Below are 18,496 nucleotides of genomic sequence, written 5' to 3' on the forward strand. Positions count from 1 at the left end.
GACGACGCGGCGCCGCTCCGCCCCTTCCGTCCGTACCGGAAGCGGAGGCCGAGGCGGCGGTGCGGGGCGGTGCGGGGAGCCGAGCGCGGAGTTGAGCGCGGAGCGCTGTGTTGCAGATGCCCGTGACCGTGGGCCCGTATGGGCAGTCGCAGCCCAGCTGCTTCGACAGAGTGAAGATGGGCTTCGTGATGGGCTTCGCCGTGGGCATGGCGGCGGGAGCGCTGTTCGGAACCTTCTCGTGCCTCAGGTGCGGCGGGGCGGGGGTCCGCTGTGCTCTGCGGGACCGCGGCGGTGGAAGCGCGCCTCGGCGGGGCGGGGCTGCGGGAAACGCGGGGCTGCGGGGCGTTGCTGGGCTCCTCGCGTTGGGGCGTCCGCCGTGTGATAAAACGCGGCGAGAGTTTGGTAGCCCGGAAAGGGGGAAAGTTCGCAGAACTTGGGCTGATAAAGTTGATTAAAGGGCGTCCGATCTTCCTCAGACCCTGCGGAACGTTTGAGCGCACCGCCCCGCGCGTCCCAGCGGGATACGGGCTTCGGGCTGCGAAGGATCGGCGCTGTGCTGAGATGGCACGGCCGCGTTGCTGGGCTGTGCTGTGCTGTGAGGAAACGCTCTGCGTGAAATCGGGCACCGCTGCAGCTCCTAAAAGCCAAACAGCAGCAGAAGTGTCCGAGAAGAAATGATTATTTTGCTTTGGCCCAACTTCATTTAAACACAGACTGGAGAACAGAATTGTGTCTGAATGCTTCCAGACCTTTGGAACTTTTCTCACATTGAAAATACAGCACCAGTAGTACATAGGAAGTCCATTCACAGCGTGGTTCATGGTGTGATGGCATTACACCTGTTGCAGTTGGAGAGGCTGGTGGTACAGCAGCTAACACTGCTTTATTCCCGCCATTCAGATCCCTGCAGCACCGAGCCATTTCCCACCACGTTTCCCACCACGTTGAGGGCTGTGGGGCACTGGCAGGTAGAGATGCTCCCCTCCTCTGTGCTCCTTGTGCAGCCCGTCCCACAGCTGGCAGCACGCCTTTTGTGGAGCTGGGGCACAACGCCCCATATTCTCCCTTGAGCCGACCCTGGCGCAGCCCACAGCACAGCCCTGCAGCACCAAGCAGCTCCCGCTGCTACCGCTGTGTCTGAGCTGCAGGTGGGATGGAACTGACCCAAGGCACGGAGCTGTGGTACAAAACCAGCCCCGGTTTTCCTTGTGGCACGTCAGGTCACTGGCTGCTGGCAGAGCCCGAGGGCGTCGCTTCACGTTGAGCCTGGACAAAGGAGAATGGATTCAGGCTCCCCTGCGGCCGTCAGCTGGCTGCATCAGTTGGTTTCTGCCGCGTACGTCTGCAGCAGGCTTCAGCCTTGATGTAATTTTTGCCTTTTTCTTTATCTCAGGATCGGCATGAGAGGACGAGAGCTGATGGGCGGCGTTGGCAAAACGATGATGCAGAGCGGTGGGACGTTCGGGACGTTCATGGCTATAGGCATGGGAATCCGCTGCTGAACCGGAGCTCGGGCTTCTAATCCAAAGCGCAGCCACCCCCTGTACCATAATAAATAAAGTCTTTAGATACTGAAACGCAGTGGTTTTTGTGATGTTGTGCCCTCTGTGCTGTAGCATCTTCATGGAGACATCATCTTTACAGGATTTCTGCTTTCCTCACCTCCTGTACTCCATGACAATGAGAATTCACACCCCTCTGCACTTCGTTAAAATTTCTCGAGCAGTGAACACGCTTTTCCCTCTGCTGCTTGGGCACCTCAGGTTTCTGATGCAGAACCGGTCCACTTCATTCATGCACTCCCCCAGTCTAAGAGTTATTTTGCTGTTAATTCAGATCAGCTACCAAATTTCTCTTGTACTGCAATAATATCTGAAGTCACCTGGGAAGAATACAGGGATGCTGTCTGGACTTGCAGACGTGGCATCAGGAAAGTCAAGGCGCAAGTAGAACTGAACTTGGCAAGGGCTGTGAAAAGCAATAGGAAGACTTTCTACAGGTGCTTTGGCCAGAAGAAACAGGCCACAGTGAGTGTGCCTCCTTTGGTAAATGCAAAAGGAGAACTGGCTTCAACAGACAAAGAGAAGGCTGAGGTACTGAGTGAGTTTTTGCCTCGGTCTTCACTGGCGACCAGGATTCCAAAACTTCTCACATCCCCGAGCCCTGCATCCCTAAACCTCCAGGTGGGGACTGGGGTGGTAAATCCCCCCACTGTGACAGAGCAGGTCTGAGATCGACTGATGAGACGGAATGCGCACAAGTCTATGAGCCGGATGGCTGCATCCCAGGGCTCTGGAGGAGCTGGCTGAGGAGGTTGCCAAGCTGCTCTCCATCATATTTGAAAAGTTGTGGCTGTCAGGTGAGGACCTGGATGACTGGAGGAAGGGTCACATCACTGCCATTGACGAGAAAGGGAGCAAGGAGGACCCTGGGAACTACAGGCCAGTGAGTCTTGTCTCTGTGCCTGGGAAGATGATGGAACAGATCCTCCTGGATGACGTGCTTGATCACATGAGGAATGAGCTGTGATCCGAGACAGCCAGCACGGCTGCACCAGGGGAAGGTCATGCTGGTGGCCTTCTGTGATGGAGTGATGGCATTGGTGTACGAGGGAAAGGCGGCCGATGTCATTTAGCTGGACCTGAGCAAGGCCTTTGACATGGTTCCCACCACATCCTCATCTCCAAATTGGAGGGATGTGGATTTGATGGGTGGACGACCCGATGGATGAGAAACTGGTTGAAAGGCCACAGACAGAGGGTGGTGGTCAATGGCTCTGTGTCCAGGTGGAGGCCGGTAATGAGTGGCGTCCCCCAGGGCTGTGCCTTGGGACCGGTGCTCTGTAACGTCTTTATCAGTGACAGTGATGATGGAATCGAGTGCAGCCTCAGCAAGTTTGCTGACAACACCAAGCTGAGTGGTGCGGTTGGCACAGTGGAAGAAAGAGAGGCCATTCATAGGGACCTCGACAGGATGGAAAGGTGGGAACAGGCGAACCTGGTGAGGGCTGGAGGAATCCCAGGCATCCATACAGACTGAAGGGAGCCGTCCTTGAGAGCAGCCCTGCGGAGAAGGACCTGGGGGTGCTGATGGATGAAAAACGTAACATGAGCCAGCAGTGTGTGCTTGCAGCTTGGAAAGTAAATGGTATCCTGGGCTCCATCAGAAGAGGGGAGGCCAGCAGGGGCAGGGAGGTGATCGTCCCCCTCTGCTCTGCTTTGTGAGGCCCCATCTGCAGTGCTGTGTCCAGGAACAAGACAGGGAGCTGTTGGAGAGGGTCCAGAGGAGCCACAAAAGATGATCAGGCAACTGGAGCAGCTCCCCTATGAACACAGGCTGAGGGAGCTGGGCTTGTTCAGCCTGGAGAAAAGAAGGCTGCAGAGTGACCTCATTGCAGCCTTCAGTACCTAAAGGGAGCCTAAAAACAGGAGGGGAATCAACTCTTTGAAAGGGTGAATAACAGCAGGACAAGGGAAATGGTTTGAAGTTGAGGGAGGCAAGATTGAGGTTGGATGTCAGGGGGAAGTTCTTTACAGAGAGAGCGGTGAGGTGCTGGAACAGCTGCCCAGAGAGGCTGTGGATGCCCCGTCCATCCCTGGAGGTGTTCAAGGCCAGGTTGGATGGGGCCCTGGGCAGCCTGGGCTGCTATGAAATGGGGAGGTTGGTGGCCCTGCGTGTGGCAGGGGGTTGGAGCTTCCTGATCCTTGAGGTCCCTTCCAACCCTGGCCATTCTGTGATTCTGTGACTGTGTTGGCCCCATTTTTGGGTTCTAAGTGACACAATCATCTCAATTCCCTGTGGAAATTCCACTCAGAGCACAAAGGAACCCAGCCTGGGCAAGATGTGCAACCCCAGGGTACAGCCCCAGGGAAGGACAGAGCCAAGCTATTCCTGCAGCCCATAACCAGCTCATTTTTCATTCCCTGGGCAGGGAAAGGTGCATTGCCTCTAAGAGTGCCTCTAAGCTGCCAGACCTGACACCACGCTGCACCGTGCAGCTCTCATAAGGCGTCAAAGCTTTGCAGTGAAGCAGGGGACTGCAGCCCACCACGCTGCCTGGCGTAGCACAGCCAACTCTGACACATTCAGCTCAGCGGTGCAATTTCCTGTTCTCTACCTTTCGAAGCAAGCCTTACCTTTGTTCCTCTTGTGCTGAAGGACAGAGGTTGGCCTCAAGGAGGCAGCTGCAGCAGCAGAACCCGGCCCAGCAGCAGCCCAGGCATCAGGACGTGCGAGCGCTGAGCGCTGCCTCCCGGTTCCGAAGAAATGCATTTCCCACGTGAGATGCGGCTGTGCTGTCATTGGCTCAGCGACCTCTGTGCAAACGAGCTGAGCACTACAGGTGTGCTGCAACAACCCAAGTTTTACCTTAACTGGCATCCATTAACATAACAGCAACTGGAAAAATAAAAATAGCGCCACTTGGGGTGGCTGTTTTTCCTTCCACCGCCATGCACGCGCTCGGCCCCCCCCCTTCCTGCCTTTACCTCCCCCAGTCCCACACCCCCACAGCCCCAGCACCCTGCAGGCCACCGCTCCGTGCTGCCACCCACCAAAGCCACAGAGCCCACAGCAGCCCAGGGCTGGGACCAGGGCACCCTGCCTTCAGCCTCCCCCACCCACCGCCACCCAGCGGGGCGGTCCCACTCCTCCTGCCCCACAGCCAGAGGCTGAAAACCAACAGGAGAGGGTAAAGAAACGACAACCCCCCCAGCCAGGGCTGCCTACAAACCACGACGCCAACAGCCTCAGCGCCCGAGGCAGCGGCTGCTCCAGCACCGCCTGGGCCGCGAGGAGCGGAGAAAGGAAGCTCCGTGAAGGCCTTTTTAAGAGAATTTTATTTGAGTGGTTCTTACAAAGATTGTTGCAATATGAAAGTCTTTGTTTGATAGAAATATCAAGCTGTCTTGTCAAACACACTGAAGTAACCCAAAAATATATTTCAGAGCTCACAGAGCTTAAAAAGAGCAAAGATTATATGCAACCAGAACAAAACATGTTTCTGTATTTCCTGCCCACCTTCAGACTCTGCTGAAATCCTTCAGCTACTGCACGCACAGAAACCTGTCTGGAAATGCAGAGATGGTTTTGTTTGGAAATGTAGACACACCTCACACAGTATTTACAAAGAAACTTTTACAGATAACATTAATCAAAAGTTACCATCGAGAAATAAAACCCTCCAGTCCTTCCATTCTTACCCTCGTTCAGCACAGCGCACTGAGCGCCGGGCCAGGTCAGCTTCCAGCAGCCTTTCCAGTTCCCCTTTATACACAACACTAAATATGTCCCTTCACAGTCTCTACCTCTGATATTAACCTCAAGCAGATCACCTACATTTAGTGAAATGTCAATTGTAATTGCTGCATTAAAAGAAAGGCTCGTGAAACACTTAAAAATTGAATTATGTCCCATCTGCCTTTTACAGAGAATTTATTTTCTATGAGCTACTTCTCAGTTCCTACAGATCACCTTAGTAAATGTACAAGAATTACAAGGCAGAACAAGAAGTCAACAGCTTTGTATACAGTGGAAATGCTAGTTAGGGAGAATGAACACACTGCATTTCTGCTTACTTCATTTTATTTTAAAGGTAGCAGGAAGTGTACACAAAATGACATTAAATCCTTTCCTTTAGTTTTATCTAAATAAAAGATAACTCAATCTTCCTCCAAAAAATAACTATGTACAAAACTGACTAAATCCATCTTCATCGTCGAACGGGAACCAGTAGCTGGGTTGCAGTCATGGAGTCTGGGAACAGGCTGTGGTACGTCGGGAGAGGTACGTAGGCTGCTGTGATCATTTTACCTGAACAGGAGAGCAAAACAGACCCCAGTCAGTTTCCGTCCAGTCCCATCATCCATGAACAAATGCACATTTCTACCACAAAAATGCATCTCCTCACCTGCAAACCATCTCCCGTGCAACGCGCTCACAGCTGCGGTGGCAGCAGCAATGGAAGGACATTTCACATACACGTTGCCCTGCAACACAAAGCATTGCACCCTGTTACATTCCCTGCAGTCTCCCCCGAGCTCCAGCAGCACGGCAGTGAGCACACAGCCACAGCCTTACAGATGCACATCTTCATACCAACGGTGCTTTTAGCACCATTCGCACTTCTAATAAGATTCTGCAAGCCAGACCAAATGTAAGCCTGATGTATGGAAGCAGCAAGCATTGCTTACTTGCTCCTCATGTCTGAAGTGTGATCTAACACTTCCCAACTACAAAATCCCAGGTGAAACAGAAGCACGAGGCACGTGGCTGCCTTTCTGCAGACTGCCATCAGGGAGAACTCCTACAGAGCAGCCCTGCTGACCAGGACTTGGTGTACTGGTGGGTGAAAAGCTTAACGTGAGCCTGCAGTGCGTGCCTGCAGCATGGAAGGCTGAGGGTGCCTTGGGCTGCATCTGAAATGGGGGACAGCAGAGCAGGGAGAAGGCTGTTCCCTCCTACTCTGTCCTCACGAGGCCCAATCTACACTACTGCACCAGTGCAGGAATGAGGGCAGTCCAGAGGAGGCCACGAAGATCACAGAGCTGGAGCATCTCTGCTATGCAGGCTGAAGGAGCTGCAAGTGTTCGGCATGGAGAAGAGACGGCTGCAGGGAGACCTCAGTGCAGCCTTCTGATATTTAAGGGAAATCAACAAGGGGGAGTAGTTCTAAAACTGAGGAGGAAGGTTTAGATTCGATGTCAAGGGGAAGCTTTTACTGAGAGAGGTGAGGTGCTGGCACGGGCCGCCCAAAGATGCTGCACACTGCCGCATCCCTGGAGGAGCTCAGGGCCCGGATGGGCGCTGGGCAACCAGGCCTGGCACTGGATGTAGGGGCTGGCAGCTCCACCTGTGGCAGAGGGCCAGAACTTGGTGACCCCTGAGGTGCCTTCCAACCTGAGACATTCCAGGATTCTATGAAATCCCAGCCACCACCAGCTGCTCACCTGCAACAGCTTACAGGTTAATTTTCAGATGGACAGCGTAGGAATTCTGCGCCCAGCGACAGCACAACCACCCAGCACTTCAAAGAAGGCTGATGCCCCAAGTATCAGCACATGAGCTTCAGAACAGCCCAAGGTGCTCACTAACATGAATGAATTAGGAAATTTGTCTTTGCCACAGACAGCTGGAGCTTTCAATCTGGAGACTAAGCACTAACCCAGGTTGAAGCAAAGTGCTGCGACATTCACATTCAAAAACCTGCAGAACACACACAAGCCCACAGCAACGTGTGCATTTTTAAGGCTACACTGTTAAATAAAATACTACCAGTAACTGCTGAGCCATGTTGTGCTCAAGCCGGAACAGGTTTTAGAAGAGAAGTATGTATCAATAAGAAGAACACAGGCTCCCTTCAGCAGCCTTCTCCAGCCTGCACCCATCTTTCCCATGGTGGTATCACTGCTCAGGGGCTCCTGCAGTCCCCCACAGGGCAGTGAGCAGCTGATGCTCATGGGCACTGAGGAACACACGGCTCCGCTCTCAGCCTCCCCCCGCACAGACATCCCAGCTGCTTAAACCTCTAAATGGGACACAGCAATGCACAGCTTTAACTTCCCTGGAACACACCACAGACTGTAAGAGCCAGGAGAAATGTACGTATTCAGTTGGGACAAAGATCTTTTCACCACACCGATGATGTCTGCACTGCTGTTACCGACAGCCCTCAGAGCCACAGGTCTGACTGTCTGGAAAACAGCCCCAAAAGGCCAGAGATCGGAGACCAGAAGTGAGGTCATGCGATGAGAATCCAAGCCCACAGAACAGCACAGCTGAAGTTTATGTTCAAACGAAGTATTTCTAAATAGCAGTGGGTATTTTGTATCAGAGCCGTCCCTGTGTTAGCCTTAAAAATGGATTTCACATAACCTAACGAGTGTGTGTAAAAGAAATAAAATTACAGCTCCCTTATGAATTACAATGGGCCAAATTTGCAGCTCAGAATCTACGTGCAATGCCAACGGCTTAAAAGTTAATAAATATGAAGTCTGCAACAGGACACTGCACCCATGGCAGTCACAGACTGATGTGCCATGGGAAACATTTCTACACCCACCAGCCCAGAGGTTCAACACAACCCTTATGTGGGAGAGTGAAAGTCTTAGCAAAGACTGCATGCTGTCTTATGGATTAGAAAGCAGCTTATGGCAAATGTAACACCTCAACAAGACTTGTGAAAGGCTCGCAGGTGAAAAGAAACTTCCACAGAAGCAGCTCAGTGGTAGATGAAGGTCTTCACCAGGGTCACACTCCTACCTAAGCAGCAACTGGGAGGGACAGCAGCATAACTTCCAGCCCCTCACCCTGGCAGAGCACTCTGAAGGTTCCATGGTTGGAAATGAGAACGTGACAGTGAGTGTTTTAATACAGGACTCCAGTTTGAGGTGTGGATTCCATAGGAAAGGAGTTTGAGAGTTCACGTCAGCAATTTATATGCTAAGAACAGAAATTCAAGGGAAGAGATGATAGACCTGGGGGCTGCACAGGCCAACTGAACAAGGGAGAAAACTTCCTTAGTGTTTTTCAAGTGCAGGTGTTCAAGAATCTTTGTTTGAAAGGCACTGACCTCCACAAGCACCACTTTGTTACCTTCAGCAGCAGCTCCTAGGATGCAGGCCCCCCCACTGCCCTCAGCACGGCGGCAGAGCCCTGGCTAACAGTGAAGACAACTGCTCCCAAGGACAGGACCAGGCACATTCACTGCAAATCTGAATCTGCTGCAGCACTGCGACCTTTGTGCTGAAGCTGAAGTCTGCACTCTGCAGCAGATGAAGAAACTAGAAGCCCCTGGCTCTCAGGAAACACACAGTTCAAGGAAATGCCAGAAGTAATAGGCTGCTATTCTCCAGCCTGCATCCCACAGTAACTTCAGCTGTGGAAATTTGTAAGAACAGACTGCAACACCAAAAAAAGTGACGATGACCCAAAATAGAAGGGAACTACATTCTGGAACAACGGCTAAGCACGTTCAGGGCATTCAGACTCAGATCATTAGATTCAGATTAGGGGGAAAAAAAAGAGTTTTTGTAATGTCCTCTCTATACAGAACAAAGCAACAGAACTGCAGCCTGTTCAGATCAGTGCCCCCTGGAGCCAGGCATACCTGAGCTGAGTTTTTGTCTACATAAATGTGGATAACTCCTCCATGTTTGTTACATTCCTCAATCACGTCATCTTTAATTTCTGTATCCCAGCCGGCTTCTTCTTCACTGCAGGGGGTGGAAGAGGAACAGAATAGAAATGGAAACATTATTATCCCCAGTGAAACCCACTTCACAACCAATCCATCCATCCAAACCCCTCCCACCCGCTGCTCTCATTGGTTTCTCACACGTCATCAACAAAAGCTGAAGTGAAACTGCAAGACGTCACTTACGTTTGAGGATTAAACATGTTGGAAAGCTGGAAGCACTGTGTTGCAAGTGGTTGTACAGAAGCAGCTGCAGCCAAAACTGTTCAGTGGGGAAAGAAAACACACTAATCAATCTCAGAATTCTCGACACGTGGCTCCAATTTAAATGTGGAGCTTCCACCTACTCTAAAAAAAATGATTATCTGGCACAAACGGCAACAGTTCTAACTGAACAGACAGCTGAAGGCAGGAAGCAGCGCTGTGGAAAAAGCCAGAGTAGCTACAACTTGTGCCAGAAAAAAGAACCCTGCACCACCACAGGGGTGGATCTGCAGTGTAAACATTTCAGTGCAAACAAGTCTCCACACGTGAGCACTGTGTGCACCCCAGCACCACCCTCAGCCGTCCTTCAGCCCAGCAGCCACGGCAGGGCTGCCCACACCTCACTTCACAGGACTGCCGTCCATCCCTGAGAATCCTCAGGGCTCGTTCTGAGCAACTGAAGGATCCTTCAAGCACATCTTTTGTAGAAACACGCAGTGCAGGGAACACTCGGCAACTGATAAAACTTCAGAGCAGCTCTGTGTTCTCTCAGTACCCCAACAATCACTGATTACCTGCTGTTACCAATCACCACAGTGCATCTTATTAACGTAGCACTGTCCAAAAGCAGCTCTCTCACAGGCTGTAAGCTTCTGTTTGTTTAGGTGAAACAGGCTGCTTTCTCTGGACACATGTAGAATCAAAGGGGACGAAGGCAGCAACCTAAAGACTAATTGAGAGACAGCAACCCCAAACGCCCCGTTTTCTCATCTGATTCTTCCAGCCCCTGCCTTTAACGCAGGGGAAAACAAAGCCACACCTGAAGCCCGACTGCCCCATCCCTTGGGCTGCCCCAGGCCCAACAGAGCGCTGGGAGCCACGCAGCCGTTCTGGGACTCAGGGATATTTCCCAGCAGCATTCCCAGGGCACGCGTCAGTCAACGCTGATGCCATGGAAAAGGCCAAGCATTCAACAGGCTTTCTGCTCTTTGTGGCCATTAGTCAATGTAAAGCACAGTTCCTACAGACAGCACAATTCCTCAGGCTGCGGGCAATCTCCACATCCAAAGCATTTCACTTAGAGACAAGGCTCGCAGCACACAAGGCACTGGTGACAAGTTAGATCAAAGTCCAGGTTACCTTCATTCTGCTGAGAGAGTCTTGTTTGCAGATCTGAGGAGAAATACACAGAGGTTAATTAGCACATTTGTGAACGTTACCATACCTGCGTTGTACCTGCCAGACAGATTGTTTAGCTTGTGCTTTTGTGCTCACCACCTTGCTCAAAAATCTAGGCCTGCTCTCAACTGCTCCTATGAATAAATTTCCCTGTTTCCAGCTCCTCAGCTGGGATATTCTGTACTCAAGATATTCCATAACCACGCAGGTAAGCAGGAGTATTTCAAAGAGAAACAATGCCTTAAAAGGAAAGTGAGACATGACCGTGCCCTTTAGTTTAACACAGTTCTCACCTTGTCAGTAATGTGCTTTGACTCTTACGTATTTTCTTTTCCCATGAGAAAATACAGCAATTCCTGCAGGCACTGAAAAATTGCTATCTGAACTGAGAGCATTTCAGCACAGTTACCCAACCACCGTTGTGACAGCAGTCACTGTATTTATGTCAGAGAAACACGGTGCTGTTTCACCTGTTATCTCTTCACAGAAGCATCACCACGACACGTTCCTTTGGTACTCTTCCATTTCAAAACATTTTCAAGCATTCAGAACATGTAATTTGTCACGTAAGCATAACTGCTGTCCCTATTTGAAGTAACAGGGGCAGAAGAACACAGACTTCCCAACCTCTTATAACTTAAATACTTGACTCAGCTTTAGATTAGCAACAAAAAGCTTGGGAACGCTGGAAACGAACTTCACTCATGTTTCAATTTCTCAATTCTCACCAACACAGGGAGCCAGAGGTTTGCAGTGAGTCATCATCACAATTTACTTCTTTAGAAAGCTGTGATGACATGATGGACCACTTGGAAACTCGGTGAAATTGGCTGACACCTGTCTGGTATTTTTTCCCCTCCAAGCTCTGCTCCAGAATGCTGGCAGAGGCAGCGACGCCACTATGGGCAGCACAAGCCCTGGAGACACAAAGGCCTTCCAAACGACTTCCACAAGAGAACACACACTGGGAAAGCACATAAAACACGGGATTAAAAGAAGAAAGCTCTGAAGGCTGAGCTACATCTAGCATGTTCCTCATCTGGCTTTTTACCAGGAAGGAATGCTCCTCTCCACCAAGACAGAAACCCCATAACGGGGGGCCATCCTAGGGCACATTCTCTACAGAAGCCCACGAGATCCACACAGAAGTGCCCAAATCTATCATCTCACCATCTGTTCTGGTGATGAGGCACTGGAACAGGTTGCATGGTGAGGCTGTGGATGTCCACTCCCTGGAGAGGCTCGAGGCCAGGCTGCACGGGGAGAGGCGTCCCTGCCTCGAGCAGGGGCTGGAACTAGGTGAACCTAAGCGTCCCTTCCAGCCCAAACCATTCTGTGATTCTATAAATAATCACCAAGTTTTTTGGTTTAAAAAAAAAAAAAAAAAAAAAAAGAAGTGTTTGAATAAAATAAAGGCAAATAAGCAAAATCTCTTAGATCTCTCTAGTTAGATGAGGAGAGACTTCTCCCTTTGCACCTCTTCACTTCTCCCTTTGCACCTCCCTTTGCATCACTTCAGCTGCACCCACCAAGGTTGGCCACTGGGACCCTGCAGCCCCATCCTCCTGTGCCCAACGCGACAGCTGCACACAGAGCCCTCAGCTCTGGGCAGGGCTCACAGACCTGCTCCATTTACAGAAGGTCACCAATCGATGCCTGGCAGCAACATGTTCCATACGTTAATTATCTGCCACTTCAGAAGCATATTCCTCCATCCATAAAAGCTTTCATTAACTACTTGAATCCTCCCTGCTCAGGACTGAAGAATGGATTTTCTCTCCAAGTCCATTCCATTTTAGAACTCCACTGTCACTCTTCTAAGGCTATTCCTCCTTAGGTGCAGCTTTGAACAGGACGTGGACACTGAAGTTACCATGTGTCCAGGGAAACTCAGCCACCTGCTGAGTACATCCTGTGTATTACCTGCAAGAACAGGGAGATCTCAATGACTCTGCACACGCTCAGGAGAGATACAGCAGGAATATCTACCCAAGCACTGCGTGCCTTAAAAGACATTGCAATATTACCTGCTTCATTTTCAAGCACAGCCAGCTTCAAGTGAACAAATGCTTGAAAACAAATGCCACGTTTCCCAGTTTTCTCATTATTTACAGCAGAACAGCAGATCAAATCTGCTGAAGAGGAATTCTGTCCCACAAAGTACATGAAGTGTTCTACGGTCTCCTGATTTTCCACTTTCAGACACATCTACCTACAGAACAAGAAACAGACAGCTGTAGCTGTTTAGCTTCAGTTCCTTTTCCTGCTGGAATGCCCTTCACGTCAGTCACATCCAAGCTCTCAGGCTCCCCAGGCAACTTACCACCCCCCATCTCCAGTCTCATTCAGCACATACCAAACACAGGCAAGCAGTTCTTGCCACCAATTAGCAGAGGCATGAAGCACATCACAGGCAGTTCATGCCCTCTCCCTGACTAACCCAGGTTTTCCAACTCATCATACTTCTCACTGCCAGACACTGGTGCTGTGTCACATGCTCTGCACCTCTACCAGCTCTCAGCAGGTGCTCAGCCCATGGATCTACACTGAGAGCACCTCTGTTTACTCACTGTTACCTCGCCGTTTTTTGCCATTGTGAATCATGCAATATTTTATGAGATCAGAAACTGGAAGTAGATTTCAACAACATCCCATCGTTCCCAGTGCTTATCTGGGGAGGAAAAATCCCCTATTTGTGTGAATCAGCTTCCTGTCAGATGTTCCCACTGCACATACTGCCTCCTTCTTAGAAACTTCTTTTGGAAGTTGATTACAATTCCAAACGAACAAATCAGGAGTCAGCAGAGTTTCGCTATCAAAGCCTTCCTTGACTCACAGACTGCTAATGCTTCCAAGCAGGTTTTCTGAAGGTTTGCAGTATTTTAACCATAGCCTTCAGCTTGCCTGCCTTTAGTGTGACTTTTAAATGAACAAAGTGAAGTCAGAACAACAGGACTGGCAACTGTCCATGCCAGGTTCTTCCTCCTTCCTTTTTTAAAGTGCAGGCAATTTAGACCTGATGTCCCAGCCATGCATTATATCACAGGCTTACAATATTTACTGATAACACTGGACACTGTGTCCCATATTTCATGTACTGATTACTTCACTAATTTGATAGGAGTCTCACTGTCCTGAACTGACAACAGGCAGCTCTTCTTTAGACCCATCCACCTCGAGATGCATTTTTTCATCATCCATACTCCTACTTGATCCCAAACTTTATGACCAGTGTTCCCATTACAACCTGAGAGAATAAGCTTCTTCTGAAACACCTCAAGTACTTTTTCATTCAACCTCAGCCCTGCTTTTCTGTTGTCTTCAAGATCTGACAAATCTTTGTCTACACTTCCCTTTTGTTCATTTATCTTCACAAAGTCTATTGTAACCTGACTCTGGGTAAGCAATTCTCATCGCACCACTTACTAACAGCACTGCCTTCTTTATTGCCTTATTATCTTTATTAGCCTTTTCCTACTCTTCACAGGCTCTGTGCTTATCCTGCATTTTTCTGGAGCTAATTACCCAGATCAGTGTGGAGCCCAATTTTAACAGGACTGTCTCTTCTCTCTGTAGGATACAGATCCAATATAGCATTAGCTTTTGGAACTGAAGAAACTTCTTACATCCTGTCTGCTCATACACTCACGCTGCTCAGACCAGCTGACTTTATTTCCTCAGTTCTTCAACCACCACTTCTGAAATCACAAGCCTTATCCTTCCTTTTAAGCTTGAGCAATTCATGATCACTCAGTCAATGGTCAAAGCTATTCTCATCCATAACATCTTCATTACTTACCAAAATGAGTTTAAAATAGCATCCCTTCTTCATGAGTCAGTGAGTGTTTGATGAAGAAATTTGTCGGATATCACATCCAGGAATATCTGGGCCCCACCATTATTACTAGCAATTCTTCTCCAATCTGTATCAGGGAAGTTAAAGTCTCCCACAATGACATAATTCCTGGTAGTAATTTTCTCTAACAAGAGTAAAGAGATCTTTAATCCATAACCAAATCTCACTTTGGGGACAGCTCATGACTCTAAAAAGCTTTATTCTTCTCCACAGTTACTCAAACTGTACATAATTGCATTATTCCTTATGCACAATACAAGTGGAACAAACAGTGATACTCCTACCACCTTCATTTCCACAATTGCTAAACATGCACATTATACAAAAAACTTTGTTCAGCCTTAAAATTCACTCCTCCACAGTTGCATTGTCTCATTAATCCAATGCCATTCCAATGATTTAGATGTCTTAAGCACGTTTGTGGCCTCCTGCTTCAGACACAGGAGAGAACATGATTGCAGCTTTTTGTGTAACGTTTTCCTCCTTTCTCACCAACTACACTTGTTCCCAGGCAAGGCTGTCACATCACCATCCCCTACATTAAACGTGATCTCATGCTACTGCTGCTCGCCTTCCTTCTTTTGGAATAGTTACTCCTCTTCCTTGCCACCTGGTCTTTTTCACCTCTTTCTTCATTAATATAAAGAACTCGTTTCTCAATTCCCAACGTTCTGTCACTTCTCAGACCCCTTTCCTTCCACTTCAGGGGATATAAACTATTTCCTTTTTTTTTTTTTTTTCAGGACAGTTCAGTTTCACACATTTGCTCTTTTCAACAATGCACTTGAACTTCATTAAGGTGACTCAGGTGTACCTTAAGTCTGAATGCCTTCTGCCACTCTGCTGGAAGACAGAAATCCCATGCATGTGTTCTTTCTTTGTCTCCTGACACTTCTTGCAAATTCCAGCAGCCAGTTATCTGCAATATCCCTCAAGTCTTTTCTACTGCTACAAAGATTTGCCACCTTTTGCTTCAGTATTAAAGTCTCCTGTAAAAGTTACCTGAAGCCCTCCTGAACATTTTGGCTCAGGCCAGCTACTGAACTAGCAGCAGGCACAATCAGTTCTCAGCCTCATCCTTCAAGCTAAAGTCTTGGTAATTCTTACAACAAAGCACACAAGCTACAGCCATTCCTCAAGCAACACCGTGACACCCTGATGTACAGTGTCCACCTCTCTGGACATGCATCACACGATCCTAGCTACTGCAGTGTCCTCCATGGAGTACCAGTAACCTTCTTGCTCCTGGCACAGCTGGCTTTTGTTTTGGTTGTTTTTTTCAGAAGGGACTCTGTAGAGAGTCAATCCTCTTCCAGTTATGAGCCTGCCACTTTTAACAGCCAATATTTACAGTGCAGCAGAACATAAATGCTCCCACTAGCAGTGGGAACAGTGAAGAGACGAAGGTCTGAAATGATTAAATGAACTACAAAGATTCAGCAGAAGTAATGCAAAGTGAAGCATATCCATCAAAGCTGACACATGCTGCCACTGTTTATTTGCCCACGGATTTGAGAACTTCCTCAATCTGTAAGATGCGCTGTGGTTCTATGCTCCCAACTTAAAAGATCACAAGATGCATTTCAGCCCTTTGTCTCAAAATCATCAAGTACGACCAGCATTTTGGGCAAAGAAGGAGGCGATCATTTCTTACCTGCCACAGCCCCGAATGCCAACGAGCCACTCATCTGCAGAGCCTGCTGTGCAGCCGGGGGAATCTGCAACCCAGTACCTGAGCAGGAAGCACCAACACACTGATTAATTCAAGCTGCATAAAGCCTCAGGATTTTGCAGACTCCCTGTTCATCACCATACATACCCTCTGCAAGTCTTGCCATCAACTGAAGGCGACCAGTTGTTCCCAAGTCAATTCCAGTTCGCTCCAACTCATCGCTGTCCAAAAACGAGCTAGCACTGGAAGCATCAGTGCGCTCAGTTACATGCCCAACTTTCATCGGCCTGCCAGCCAGCTCAAATCCATTGAGCTGCTCCAAAGCCTTTTTGGCACACTCTGAGTCTGAGAACTGCAGGTGGGAAAAACACAAATTCAGAAATCCTGCCAATGATATTTAGCAGCACTCATCGCATCAAACATCCACAGCTACAGAAACGTGGAAAGCACTGAACATAACAGCAGCTGCTGCAACCTTAAATGTGATTCGTATTTTCTGCTATAGCCAAACACAAGCAAGGCAGAATATCTACTTTCCTCTATGCAGGGTATGTACTATTGTTGAAGCTGGACAACACAGACACTGCAGTCTGTGGAAGGCATGGCTGTCGTCGCCTTACAACACCTTCCCAGAGCAGCAGCCACCTGCATAATTTCTAACCACCACACATCTGCTGGCTGCTCTTGCAGATGATCTGTGTCAGGACGCACGCCCAATCAAAAACACGTGCTTGCTGTCTGTGTTAAGACATCATATATTAGCTATGAAGTTAAGTCTGTTTCATTGGTCTCCAAGTGCCAGAGGCCTCTGATGCTGCTTTCATCACAAATTGCTCCGTTCACAAAATTAGGTATTTGAGAGCCAAGATGAAGATGTTTTTAAACAAAAATTTCAGCCTCTGGAATTTGACGTCACCAAAAAAAAAAAAAAAAGAATAAAAATCTGTAATTCCATCATTTCAATGACACTATGAAAAAGTCAGTGTTGGCAGGTGTACTCGCCCGCCAGGAATAGCACTGCTCTGCAGGCACTGACCATCAGCTATGCTATTCCTATCTGTACACCTGCATCATTTAATCACGTCACCCACAGAGGACTGGCAGAAAGAAAACAGACCACTGCTGCACATCCTGCAACAGAAATTTCTAAGCAAGGTTTGAGTAACCTGCACTGTTGTGTGAGAAGGTTACGCTCAAAGCTGCCCAACAAGTCTGGTGACCCCACTCATACCGTAATAAATCCATATCCTTTGGAACGTCCAGTTTCACTATCCATCATCAGCTGAATACTTTCAATCTAAAAAAAGAATAAGCCTGTTTACAATCCAACAGTTTGGAACAGAACAAGGTATCAAATAACACACATGTACAGCCCTGACATATACATATTAATGAGAAACCATGTCTGGGTTTTTTTTTGTTCTCTTTTGGTTTTAAGTTCTTAATTCTTCCCTAAATACACATTAGCACAGAAGCAGCAAGATGTGCGCTCTGACACACGAGCAGAAGCAGCAAACACCAAGGCCATGAAACAACACAGGGCGCCCCATACGCTGAGGAAACCCAGTTTATGAAGAAAAGCAGTTTGCATGACTGGCCAGGGGCTTTAAGAAAAGCGTGCCTGTTTTCAATGGTTAGGTATACTGTAATCCCTAACATTCCATAGTTACTGAATTTAAACACGAGAAAGTCATCCATGAGCCACGAAATAGTGGCTGAAGAGAGAGCTGAATCAAAGAGTGGGAAGAAAAACCTTCATGCACAGCTATCTGTAAATCCTCCTGGTCTGTTTAACCCTACTGCCAGACCTTGGGAGAAAACAACAGAGCAGCCACATGGATTACAATTTAACCAACTGCTGCAACGTTCCAGACTTCTGCATAACAGAATTAAAGGGATACACACAAAAAACTGAACAAAGATCTAAAAAGTGAGGTTACAGAACGTACAAAACAAGGCTGCTGTTCTAAAACAGTACGAAAATCATCAACAGGCTTGATAAAACACATACCTAAGCAGCGTATGAAATGTATTATCTTCTCCTTACCAATACTGACATACCCTCAATGCAACAACAGTCAGCACAGTGCTGCACCAGTGTTTAACTTTTTTTTTTTTTTTTTTTTTTTAAGATGGAAAGTTCAGATTCAATCTCCTCACTTTCATAATTGTAAGGAAACATTACCATGCTATAAACTGAAAGTCACTGATCAGAGTGTAAAGACAGAAGCCTACATCACAGCAGCAGGTGACTCAGCAAAGGTTGGCAACACGAGTTACTAATTAACAAATAAGTATTCAGAAACAGATTACAGTACTACAGATTCACTGTGAACCAGACCAAGGCCTGATTCTGGGAAACTTCAGGAACTCACTGAACTCTCAAGCTCTC

The 18,496-nt window shown here is 48.3% G+C and overlaps 2 protein-coding genes across 8 annotated transcripts in view; one reads left to right on the top strand and one right to left on the bottom strand.

Annotated features, from left to right (window-relative positions):
- Positions 1–26: 26 nt before the first annotated feature.
- ROMO1 (reactive oxygen species modulator 1) lies at positions 27–1,577 on the top strand. Its single transcript, XM_052684089.1, has 2 exons — positions 27–247; positions 1,394–1,577. Exons 1-2 carry the CDS (start codon positions 117–119, stop codon positions 1,500–1,502), a joined length of 240 nt encoding a protein of 79 aa, XP_052540049.1. The 5' UTR covers positions 27–116; the 3' UTR covers positions 1,503–1,577.
- Positions 1,578–4,820: 3,243 nt separating this feature from the next.
- The window catches only part of RBM39 (RNA binding motif protein 39), a 28,997-nt gene continuing 15,321 nt past the window's right edge, over positions 4,821–18,496 (bottom strand). For 4 of the 7 annotated variants that reach the window (XM_052684080.1, XM_052684079.1, XM_052684078.1 and 1 more), the window contains 8 exons: positions 17,336–17,401; positions 16,252–16,456; positions 16,087–16,164; positions 10,538–10,570; positions 9,380–9,455; positions 9,107–9,212; positions 5,909–5,987; positions 4,821–5,811 (listed from right to left, as the gene is read on the bottom strand). In XM_052684080.1, the coding sequence (XP_052540040.1) occupies positions 5,711–5,811; positions 5,909–5,987; positions 9,107–9,212; positions 9,380–9,455; positions 10,538–10,570; positions 16,087–16,164; positions 16,252–16,456; positions 17,336–17,401 (744 nt within the window). In that variant the 3' untranslated portion in view covers positions 4,821–5,710. Of the gene's footprint in view, positions 5,812–5,908; positions 5,988–9,106; positions 9,213–9,379; positions 9,456–10,537; positions 10,571–12,067; positions 12,785–14,371; positions 14,557–16,086; positions 16,165–16,251; positions 16,457–17,335; positions 17,402–18,496 lie in introns of those variants that run through there. The other 3 variants (XR_008207007.1, XR_008207006.1, XM_052684081.1) reach the window with 3 other exon arrangements.

This window comes from Tympanuchus pallidicinctus, unplaced genomic scaffold (assembly GCF_026119805.1).
Source record: "Tympanuchus pallidicinctus isolate F22 unplaced genomic scaffold, pur_lepc_1.0 scaffold20, whole genome shotgun sequence".
Taxonomy (NCBI): domain Eukaryota; kingdom Metazoa; phylum Chordata; class Aves; order Galliformes; family Phasianidae; genus Tympanuchus; species Tympanuchus pallidicinctus.

Excerpts from the sequence above, each read along its gene's own strand:
- ROMO1 (XM_052684089.1), top strand. The coding sequence starts at position 117 with ATGCCCGTGACCGTGGGCCCGTATGGGCAGTCGCAGCCCAGCTGCTTC. Across the intron at positions 248-1,393 it reads GGAACCTTCTCGTGCCTCAG|GATCGGCATGAGAGGACGAG; the intron begins GTGCGGCGGGGC and ends TCTTTATCTCAG.